General features: G+C 42.4%; 3 protein-coding genes across 4 annotated transcripts in view; all 3 read left to right on the forward strand.

Moving 5' to 3' along the window:
* The window catches only part of LOC134190637 (histone-lysine N-methyltransferase SMYD3-like), a 6,475-nt gene extending 746 nt beyond the window's left edge, over window positions 1-5,729 (forward strand). Inside the window, exons 2-15 of one of the 2 annotated variants that reach the window (XM_062659096.1) lie at window positions 410-473; window positions 546-647; window positions 1,808-1,865; window positions 1,978-2,090; window positions 2,269-2,336; window positions 2,452-2,554; window positions 2,615-2,722; window positions 3,958-4,015; window positions 4,068-4,136; window positions 4,202-4,318; window positions 4,376-4,433; window positions 4,494-4,602; window positions 4,659-5,598; window positions 5,658-5,729. In XM_062659096.1, the coding sequence (XP_062515080.1) occupies window positions 410-473; window positions 546-647; window positions 1,808-1,865; window positions 1,978-2,090; window positions 2,269-2,336; window positions 2,452-2,554; window positions 2,615-2,722; window positions 3,958-4,015; window positions 4,068-4,136; window positions 4,202-4,318; window positions 4,376-4,433; window positions 4,494-4,602; window positions 4,659-4,754 (1,123 nt within the window). In that variant the 3' untranslated portion in view covers window positions 4,755-5,598; window positions 5,658-5,729. Of the gene's footprint in view, window positions 1-409; window positions 474-545; window positions 648-1,807; window positions 1,866-1,977; window positions 2,091-2,268; window positions 2,337-2,451; window positions 2,555-2,614; window positions 2,723-3,957; window positions 4,016-4,067; window positions 4,137-4,201; window positions 4,319-4,375; window positions 4,434-4,493; window positions 4,603-4,658; window positions 5,599-5,657 lie in introns of those variants that run through there. The other variant, XM_062659097.1, reaches the window with a different exon arrangement.
* Window positions 4,914-7,265, forward strand: LOC134190820 (von Willebrand factor A domain-containing protein 7-like). The gene is made up of 5 exons (XM_062659338.1): window positions 4,914-5,598; window positions 5,658-5,865; window positions 6,636-6,988; window positions 7,056-7,194; window positions 7,250-7,265. Exons 1-5 carry the CDS (start codon window positions 4,914-4,916, stop codon window positions 7,263-7,265), a joined length of 1,401 nt encoding a protein of 466 aa, XP_062515322.1.
* Window positions 7,226-10,538, forward strand: LOC134190638 (uncharacterized). The gene is made up of 5 exons (XM_062659098.1): window positions 7,226-7,808; window positions 7,877-8,547; window positions 8,607-9,000; window positions 9,063-9,758; window positions 9,820-10,538. The coding sequence occupies exons 1-5, from the start codon at window positions 7,352-7,354 to the stop codon at window positions 10,176-10,178; spliced, it is 2,577 nt and encodes an 858-aa protein (XP_062515082.1). The 5' UTR covers window positions 7,226-7,351; the 3' UTR covers window positions 10,179-10,538.
* Window positions 10,539-10,623: the final 85 nt, after the last annotated feature.

Raw genomic sequence — 10,623 nt, forward strand, 5'->3', positions numbered from 1 at the left:
TGTGTGTGTGTGTGTGTGTGTGTGTGTGTGTGTGTGTGTGTGTGTGTGTGTGTGTGTGTGTGTGTGTGTGTGTGTGTGTGTGTGTGTGTGTGTGTGTGTGTGTGTGTGTGTGTGTGTGTGTGTGTGTGTGTGTGTGTGTGTGTGTGTGTGTGTGTGTGTGTGTGTGTGTGTGTGTGTGTGTGTGTGTGTGTGTGTGTGTGTGTGTGTGTGTGTGTGTGTGTGTGTGTGTGTGTGTGTGTGTGTGTGTGTGTGTGTGTGTGTGTGTGTGTGTGTGTGTGTGTGTGTGTGTGTGTGTGTGTGTGTGTGTGTGTGTGTGTGTGTGTGTGTGTGTGTGTGTGTGTGTGTGTGTGTGTGTGTGTGTGTTACGTTTGTATGTGGCTCATTGCTACTGTCTGTTGCAATGTTGCAGTCCGTCGTCTCTACTGCGATGCTCACTGTGCAAGTTTGCTCGCTATTGCGGCAGAGATTGTCAGGTTGGCCTAAAATTTCATGTTTTTTGTCGCTTGCGTGTCTGTATGTGTGATGCTGTTGAGTCTGTTGTTTAGCGACTGGCCTGGACGGAGCACAAACGTGAGTGTGAGAGTCTGCACAGAGTGGCTCCGAGAGTTCCGACCGAGACGGCGAGATTTGTGGCTCGGATATTACACGTGAGTGATTTCTAGGTAGCTGTGTGGTTGTAATTGCCTCGACTTGTACTGGCCGTCCCTATCGTTTTGTATGGTTTACTGTGTAAAGTTGTAGAGGTGGTCTCTCAAACAGGGATAGTAGAGGTTCATGACATGGGGCGTTTGTTTGTCTGTATGTATGAATATCTGTCTGTCTGTCCGTCCGTCCGCCTGTCTGTCCGTTCGTCCGTCTGTCTGTCTGTTTGTTTATTTGTCTGTCTGTCTGTCTGTTGGTTTATTTGTCTGTCTGTCTGTTTGTCTGTACGTCTGTCTGTTTGTCTGTCAATACATATATTTCATACATCAGCACTATTACAGTCTAATTGTCCAAACACCAATCCAAAAGCCCACAATGGGCCACCCAACAAAACCCAACTGTCTGTCTGTCTGTCTGTCTGTTTGTTTATCTGTCTGTCTGTCTGTCTGTTTATCTGTCTGTCTGTCTGTGTGTTTATCTGTCTATTTGTTTGTCTGTCTGTCTGTCTGTCTGTTTGTCTGTCTGTTTGTTCGTCTGTCTGTCTGACTGTCTGTCTGTTTGTCTGTCTGTCTGTTTATCTGTCTATTTGTTTGTCTGTCTGTTTGTTTGTCTGTCTGTCTGTCTGTCTGTCTGTTTGTCTAAAACACAATTGCAATAGAGCAATAGAGTGCACTGATTTTGCATCATGAAACTGTAATACAGTTTTTAGCTATGTCACAATGGCTGGATACACACATACAGGTTGTAGACTGGCTCGTGTATAGTAAGTGTAAGCGTGAGTTTGTAATATAATACAACAGAATGTTACATTTCCCATTAGGAGGTCATCATCATTGTGACTTCACGTACCAATGGCCAACAGACAGACAGCCAAGCAGATAGACAGACAGATCGACAGACAGCCAGACAGAAAATAGGCAAAACTATGTGCTAGTGGGATGGTCTTACGTGATGGCATTCACACATTTGATCCTACCATCATTATCTAGTCGATTACACACGCTGTAGACAGTAAGTTGTGATGCTGGTGTTTGTCCTGTGTGAGTTCGTCTGCTCTCCACCTTCACATGCCCCTCATATTGTTAACTAATGTCTGTTGCATGGTCTACTAACATGTTTATTTCTGTGATGTCTGACATACTAATTTGTCTACTAATGTTACTAGAAATTATGGAATTCAACTGATGAAGAGTGTAAGAGAAGACTCGAGTCTCTATGCTATCGTCAGTAAATCCTGTAGTTTACAGAGTTTGATATTAATTAATGAGTGTATGTACATACATACATACATACGTACATACATACGTACATACATACATACATACATACATCTAGATGACGAGATGGATAAGCAGTCGGAGAAGGAATTTGCAGAATTGATTCAAACTGTTAACGTCTTTGTGGGGCAGTCGTTGCAAGTAGATCACATGACTTCTCTCTATCAAAAGGTGCCAACAGTGTGAACAATCTGTATGCACATTGAGATGCCAAGTAAACACACACAAGACTTTGAAAAGAGTCGATCCATGTGAGGAGGTGTTTACTTGGTGTCTACAAGATTTTTGTGTACAAATGCATGTTAATGTTTTGGTCAAGTTTGATTGGTGTTTGTGTTTGTGTGTTTAGATTCGCTGCAACAGCTTTAGTGTGTGCAACGAAGAGATGCAAGTCATTGGAGTTGGTCTGTATTTAAAGTGAGACGTTTACAGTGTGTGTGTGTGTGTGTGTGTGTGTGTGTGTGTGTGTGTGTGTGTGTGTGTGTGTCCATGTGTGTGTATTAATATTATTACATATTATTACTCTCGTCAGGTTCTCACTAATTAATCACTCGTGTCGACCTAATTGTGTTGCTACTTTCTGTGGGCCTACTGTACAAATTCGAGCCGTTCACTCAATCAAGAAAGACGAGGAGGTTCTATTCTATTGCTTCTGTTTGATGACACAGTTGTCATAACATACTTTGTATTGACAGCTGACAATTAGTTACATCGAATTGCTGCAGCCAATTTCACATCGACAGAAAGCCTTGTGGGAGCAGTACCACTTTTTGTGTGACTGTTGTGGCTGTGTTAGTGAAGAAGTAATATTAATTAATTAATACTATTTGTAATATTTTTTATTTTTATTATTACTTTTTATCTTTTATTATTATAGGTACCAATATTATACATTAACAGTATTTATAATTAGAAAACTCCCCTTAAAATCAATAGTAGGAATGATGAAGCTAGGCTTGACATATCTGCATACAATTTTGGGGGCAATCTTTTTCAGAAAGCATATTTCAACGTACGTGTTTTCAACGCCAACACCCAGTCATACAGATTTTCGGTCATACAGATTTTCGGGGCTACCTTCATGTTACAAGAGACAGGAACAAGAAAAAAAGAGAAAGTACGAAGCACGTCTTACAAGAATTGAACAAGCGTCCTTCACACCTCATTTTATCCTGTACTGGTGGTGCAAGCCCCTTGACAACCTTCTTGAAGAGACTGGCTAGCGTCATCTCAGATAAACACGTATCTGCCTACAGTACCACAGCAAACTGGATGTCGCATCACCTTCATCCTTCTCCACGCATCGTTTGTGTGTCTCAGATGTTGCAGAAACCGGAAGCGTAACATTGAAAACACCAGCGGTCTGCTCTTGGCTGTTGCCGAGAGCCGCCTGTCTGGTCACTAGTAAAGACGCTGAGTTGATCTATATGCATAAAACAAAATAGAGTACATCTACAGTACTAGCATTTTTACTTTACGTCTTCTTTCCTTGAAATTGTTTTGTAGTGTAATGTCTGTTGGTATAATTTGTATTAACATTAATATGTGTGTCATTATGCCCCTCCATGATGGGCAAGTGGGGTCTTTACCCCATCTGGCCGCCCACCAACCTGGCGGGTGAGCCCAGCAGGGTACATGTCTGTGTAGTCCACATGGCGATCAATGACTAGCCAATTCGATATAGATTGCAGGCATTACGGTGACCGCGGACTTGGTACAACATGCCTAGTGGATATCGATGACCACCAGGAAAGAGCTGAACGTCATCGTCAACGGGCCGTTCACCAGACCTGAATGACTGAAACGAGTCATAGTCTCATGGACAGCTAGAGAAACATGAGAAAGAAAGACAGACAACCATGGAGTGATAGCTATTGTTGCTAACCACTAAGCCACAGTGGATATTTTATATATTGTTTATTTTATTTTATTTTCTATTTTTTTGTAATTTTTATATTTTTATTATTATAATTCCCAATATTATATATTAATATTAATATTATTTATAATATTTTGGTCATAGTTGTTGTCGTTTTAGGCTGTCAAACAAGATAAACTACACACAAGTGGATATGATGCCACAGTGCCAGCCAGACGTAAGTCACGTTGTGTTGGTAGTCAATTGCTTGTTTCTTCAATCGATTCTAGAAGTTGCAGATGCATTAGAAATGTGTCAGTCTTCATTGGAAAAAGCAAAGGAAGCTGCAAGAGAAGGAGGTCGTACACAAGTTGTTGGTGGTGACACTCACTGTTTAATTAATTAATTAATATGTGGAATGCAGATCACAGGAGGTCACTACAATTGGCAGAGATGACCTTCGAATCATATTCTCGAGTCATACATCCGTGTAGCTACATTGTCATTCAGTGCGCAGACAGAGCAATGGACAGTTGTATAGGTAAGTGACTTGTTGGGTTAACTTAAGTTTGTGATCAAGACTAAATGTGCTTGATAGAACTAGGTGAGTGGGACGGAGCGTTGAAGTATGGACTGCAATCATTGGACGGATACAAGTACAATAATTGAATGCCAAGCATTTAGCTTACTTGTTACGTTACGAGTGATCTGTGAAGGTTTTGGTATTCTTGTTACAATCCCTTGTTAGCCGTTCAGTTGTTCAGAGTCGGCAAGCTGCAGAGGTACATCGGGAGACACTCAGACGCCGTCCGGTCTCTACAGCTGGTCATTGATTTCTAATTAATTAATTTGTATTTTGTGAGATTTGCGTTTGGCAACAGGCAGTGAGTGCGCTTGAAGTGAGTCATGGCTGTGAGCATCCTCTGACGCTAACATGTAGGGAAATGCTGTGGCAGACGTGTCAAGAGGCTGTATGATAGTGACTAACAAGGTGTCGTTCTGAGTGTTCGTAAAGCAATTATCGAGATCCGTGTCATACTACTAACGGACTTTACAGTGACAAGCAGGAAGTGATATCAGTTTAAAATGACCTCGATTACGAAGGTTTTCTCATTGCAGTCTGGAGCTTGAACCCGATGGCTGGTTACTTGAGCGTCCTAGTTGTGTGTTCTCAGTTATGTTTCGTTTCTGCTTTTATGCCCAATCATGTGTTTTCGTTTCCACCTCCTGATGGTTCTAGCACTAAAACGCTTGATGTGGATCTCGATGTGGAAGTAGACGATTTTTATCCGGTAGAAGCAGAAGGTTTGGTAGATAATGGATATAATCACAAAGATGTCATCAGGTATGCGTGTCTGCAAGAAGTGGCACGGTTCTATGAAGAGACACTAGAGATGGACGAAGGACATCTGCAACATCTAGAGCCATTGACTGCCGAAACACTATTGACCACGGTAGCTCAGCGAAAGGCTTCAAGTCTTAATTTTGAGAGTGCACTACGTGAGATTGAAGTAGAAGCAGCGTTGATGGATGTGTATTATGAAGTCGATGATGAAGATCAAGCTACTGCTATTGCTCGTCAACATTTTGATAACGAGAAAATTAAAGAAGGTCACGAGTATTTACTAGAAATGGCTCAGACTGTCTTCACTCTTCTCCGCGATGATCAGTCGTACTCGGCTGCTCGAACGTTCGTTGGTCGCTTTTTGCTTACATTACAAGATTTCTATGCTCACTCGAACTGGATAGAGCTCGAAAACAGAGACATACTGACAGATCTAGGGCTGTCCCAATCACCGAAGTTCCTCAGTAGTATTGCTGGTAATGTTACATACATTGCCTTGTGGAGCATTGACATGATAGAATTTCTCTTGTGTTAGATCCGTGGCCTTTTACTTGTACAGAATGTTGTGATCCTAATGATTCACGTTGCAGTGAATCTACATCTCCAGAATCTACATCTCCAGGAGGCTGCACTACATGTTATGATAACGTTAGGAAATCGAAGTTAACAAGTGGATACTTCATTTATGATAACTCACAGACGAAACCAACTGGGAAATGCAGTCATGGAAGCAAAACAGACAGGTTTGGTATTATGGCTATCTATTGATCAAATACATCTTTAAATAGACATTCAAAGTACAGATGTCTGTCTGTATGACTATCCTTTTATGTAGGTCATACATTTTTTGTATCACACACACACACACACACACACACACACACACACACACACACACACACACACACACACACACACACACACACACACACACACACACACACACACACACACACACACCACATTAGCTTTATCACTTTTATGATATTGTGACATCCACAGTTCCCTGTGGTACGTGTAGTCACTGTACAGTACAACCCCGGTAACTCTATATGACTGAGCCTCAAGGAAGTCACCACACCATCATTTCATTCATCCAGACTTTTACTTGAGTTGGCTTCCACCGAAAAAGTCCGGGTAATCGGGATTGTACTGTACCAGCACTGTTTGTCTAGAGGCCTTTTCACACTACACTCCAAAGCTGAATGCAAATTAATTAATTAATTAATGCGAATTGGCACTTTCACACCTAATGTGTATTGGCTGTGATGGATGTAGTGTAACCAAAGAGAGAACTATTTTTGTAGAGACTGGCAGCCATGTTATGATGTTATGCGGAGTGCATTTTCCTAGTGTTAAATGGGTCAATTCGCATTGAATGCGCACCCAATTCACATCTGCTGCAAAGTAGATTGAATGCGGTTTGATACGCTTCAAGTGTGAAAAGGCCTTACCTGAGGTTTCAATTGCTGGTCAGCTGTTGTTATTTTACGTATTCTTTTCCTACTGACAGATCTCGACATACTTCGCCAACAGGTGGCATCAACAAAAGCACAAAGATTTGTGCAAAGTCTCCTCACCATTACCTTCACGATGAAGCAGCACATTTAGCGATATCAGCGAGCAGACACTTCTTGTCTCATGTAAGAAGCACGGCCGGTGACGAGGGTTTCCGTAAGTTATTCAACTTGGCAGAAAGAAACAACTTGGAGAGCAGTACGTCTCTCTGCTTTGTAATGGACCAGACGGGTAGCATGCAGAACGATATCGATGCTGCTAAGAATAGAACAAGACAAATCATTACATCTAGCACCAAACCATACAATTACGTTCTTGTTCAGTTTGGTGATGATGACAACGATCCGGGTAAAATACACACACGTGTATTACATTGGCAGTAAATTGAAATCAACCGTGGGTAATTATTGTATAGCGTATGGTCCTGCCATAGTTACAAACGATGCGGCTGAGTTTCTCGCCGAACTTGACAAACTGAAAGCAGACGGTGGAGGCGACTGTCCGGAACTGACACTCCACGCACTGCAGCTGGCTTTGACAAAATGCCTCCCCGGGTCGAGCATTTTTGTGTTTACCGATGCGGGAGCCAAAGATCTGGAACTTGAAAAGACCGTGTATAGCTTGATTGAAAACAAAGGGAGTCAAGTGTATTTCTTCTACACCGGACGCTCTCGCTTTCCTTGCAGTCGCAATCCTTTCTTGTTCAGAGACATGGCCAAGAAGTCGGGTGGTCAGCTGCTTCACATTAAACGGCAAACTGTCGTCAAATCTAGCGTGCTGACGCAGACAGTTGCGGAAGGAGTCACGGCCCTGCTGCTGTCTGTTGTGAAAAAATCAAGATCTGCCAGCTATGTGTTTACCATTGACCGTACAATCACCAAGTTTACTGTATCAGTGACGGGATACAACAGTCTTAGTCGACTGATGAGACCAGATGGCAGTCAGTACTGGCAGGACCGGCTGTCTCGTAGTGGACATTCACTTGTTACTGTTCCTGAGAAGGACGTTCTTGTAGGAGAATGGACAGTGACAGTATTGAGGAGTCTTCTTGAACATACAGTCACTGTTCAGGCGGCCACTTCTATTGATTTTTTGTATCAATTTGTCGAATTGGCTGGGAGACCCGGACATCTTGGGGTCTTTCCTATCATTGGCCAACCGGTTGAAGGTATGTCTGCATGTCTGTAGAGTACGTGGTAGTTCTGTTGGATGTGGGATGGCATATTCATGTTTCAGGAGGTCTATCAAAAGTTGTTCTGACTGTGGCTGGAATGGCCAGTCTCAGGGAAGTAACCGAACTGAATGTTATGACAGAATCCGGAGACATTATAGACACTCTCAACTCTTCTTGGCTGGAGGTGGGTCGGCGTGGCTCGTCCAATATGTTTGGAGTGGCTTTTACAACTCCTAAGGCATCATTTCGACTAGCGATGACTGCTGTTGATGAGACTGGAACAGTAGTTCGTCGGTTGGCAAATACCATCGTGACTGCACAGCCATTCAAAACACGCCTTGATAGTCAATCCAACCAAGTGGTCAAACCAGGTAATCGGTCTGATGTCACTTTCAAGGTCTATCCATCTGCAGACGAAAGTGACGTGGAGATAAGTATGAATATTGAGGAGACTAGTCTCCTTGAAGATCCAATGATCGATGTCATAATACAAGAGGCTGATGGAAGTCTTGTTCCTCTTCGCAAGAAACGTCAAACTGCTGACTTGTCAACGTCAAAAATACGAGAATTGAAAACCGTTGTCACTTTGAAGAAAGGACAGGTTGCTTTGGTCAATGTTTCATTTACTGTATCAAAAACTGCAGAGACGGGTCACGTGAGCTCTGCAACAATCGTCATCGCTAGTGGCAAGTCATTCAACTATGTGCCAGTTGAACTAGTAACTGCTCCGCCGGTTTGTCCAGTCGGTTGTGTATTACGGAGATGTATGCCGGACGTGTGTTATCTTTCTAGGTAGATGACAAGACGCCACCTCGTTGTGATATTGTGGGTCATACAGGCTGCAACTCTGATTTAACAAATGAGACGTGTGATGACCATACTTGGCATGTCGACGCTCGAGTGGTCGACTTGGAATTGGGACTGCTCAACATCAGAAGTGAACATCTTGCTGTCAATGTTAGCCACTCGAAGTTCGACAAGAACAACACGTTGCCAGTCGATGTAAAGGCTGTTGCTTCGTGTTGTCATCGTCAAGTGTCACTTCACACATCAGACATTGTCGGCAATGTTCAGACCTGTTCTGTCTCGTTGCCTCCACTCAAATCTATAAGAAAGACTGAAGTAACATTACCACCAACTGTTAAGCTGGCAACTCCGCGACAAAAACCAACAATTTCCAGCAAAGGTAAGAAAGAAACATGTACTTCTCTATAATGAGTCGGTGACTATTACGTATTATTTCTATAGACTGTAAGCATCAATGGGAAAGGGATGACTTTGTTGAAGCAATAATGAAGCAATACGTACGTCAAGTTTCAGGACTTTCTGCTGATGCCAAATTGACGACAGTGCAGTTCAATTTCCATGTAAAGAGGATGCTTGTTAACAATTCATTTCTAGATGCTGACATAAACAGAAATGGTCAACTGTCATCGGATGAGGTGCAACAGTTTGTATTCAGCTTATACAAAAGGAGCCTTGTTGATCAAGTAGAATGCTTGTTGGAGTTCATTGAGAGATGTCGTGCTGAGAGGGACCGTTTGGACATACATTTATGGAGAGAATGTGCAGAAAAAGGAAACATGATGACTCCTACTACACAACCAATACCTACAACAGATACTCCTACAACAGATGCTCCTACAACAGATGCTCCTACAACAGAGACTGCTACAACAGAGACTCCTACAACAGATACTCCTACAACAGATGCTCCTACAACAGAGACTGCTACAACAGATGCTCCTACAACAGATATTCCTACAACAGATGCTCCTACAACAGATAATGCTACAACAGAGACTGCTACAACAGATGCTCCTACAACAGATGCTCCTACAACAGATACTGCTACAACAGAGACTGCTACAACAGATGCTCCTACAACAGATACTGCTACACAACAGAGACCTACAACAGCACAAATAACGCAGTCCAGTAAAAGTAAGAGACTTCACCATGCATAATAGATTAACAAGTCAATGTATTACATGTATTTCCATAGGCTGCCAAGAGCCTTTGGAAAGTGACCTAATTGAACAAGGTATGAAAGCATATCTGCGTCTAATTTTGGGGCTATCTGCGGACACTAAATTAACAGAAAAGCAATTCAGTCCTGTTATAAGGGATCTTGTTGTCAAAAATTGGTTTCGAGATGCCGATCTAGACGGAAATAGTCTACTCTCGTCGAGTGAGTTGAAACAGTTTGCAAGGAGCTTGTCTGAAAGGAAACTCACTGATGGAGCAGAATGCGTGTTGGCGTCCATGGAGAGATGTCGTGGTGATAAGAAGTATTTGGATACTGATGGATGGGCAGCATGTTCTGAAAAAGCAGGCGCACTGACACCAAGTAGCATTGATTAACCAACATGCTAGCTACATCTGTAAGGTGTATGTTAGTGATATGTGTGTTGCATGCTGCCGTCTAGCTGCTACTATTGTGTGCTCTCTTCGTGTCTATAATTACAATAGAAAAGCGCCGACAGAAGGCAACCAAATTAATCAACAATAATGGTTTAGATTTGCAAAGGCCAACTTAGTAGTGACTTCCGTGTAGAGTAGAGGAAGGAGCAATCTGGTAGCAGCATCACAGAGAACTATTACTCATTGTTCATAATTCGTTCAGATTTTTGAAAATTGTGTATGGTTGGGAATACAGCTCCAACCCTACATTTCTTCTATCTAATTAACTACTTCATACTTTTATGACATTTGCATTTGGAAATAGGCAGTGGGTGCGCTTGAAGTGAGTCACAGCTGTGACCATCCTCTAACACTAAAGTGTACTGATTAAAAAGGTGTCATTATG

The sequence above is a fragment of the Corticium candelabrum genome, chromosome 15, assembly GCF_963422355.1.
Source record: "Corticium candelabrum chromosome 15, ooCorCand1.1, whole genome shotgun sequence".
NCBI classification, from domain to species: Eukaryota; Metazoa; Porifera; class Homoscleromorpha; order Homosclerophorida; family Plakinidae; genus Corticium; species Corticium candelabrum.

Excerpts from the sequence above, each read along its gene's own strand:
- LOC134190638 (XM_062659098.1), top strand. The coding sequence starts at position 7,352 with ATGGCCAAGAAGTCGGGTGGTCAGCTGCTTCACATTAAACGGCAAACT. Across the intron at positions 8,548-8,606 it reads AACTAGTAACTGCTCCGCCG|GTAGATGACAAGACGCCACC; the intron begins GTTTGTCCAGTC and ends TTATCTTTCTAG. Across the intron at positions 9,001-9,062 it reads ACCAACAATTTCCAGCAAAG|ACTGTAAGCATCAATGGGAA; the intron begins GTAAGAAAGAAA and ends TTATTTCTATAG.
- LOC134190820 (XM_062659338.1), top strand. The coding sequence starts at position 4,914 with ATGGCTGGTTACTTGAGCGTCCTAGTTGTGTGTTCTCAGTTATGTTTC. Across the intron at positions 5,599-5,657 it reads GTTCCTCAGTAGTATTGCTG|ATCCGTGGCCTTTTACTTGT; the intron begins GTAATGTTACAT and ends CTCTTGTGTTAG. Across the intron at positions 6,989-7,055 it reads TGATGATGACAACGATCCGG|CGTATGGTCCTGCCATAGTT; the intron begins GTAAAATACACA and ends ATTATTGTATAG.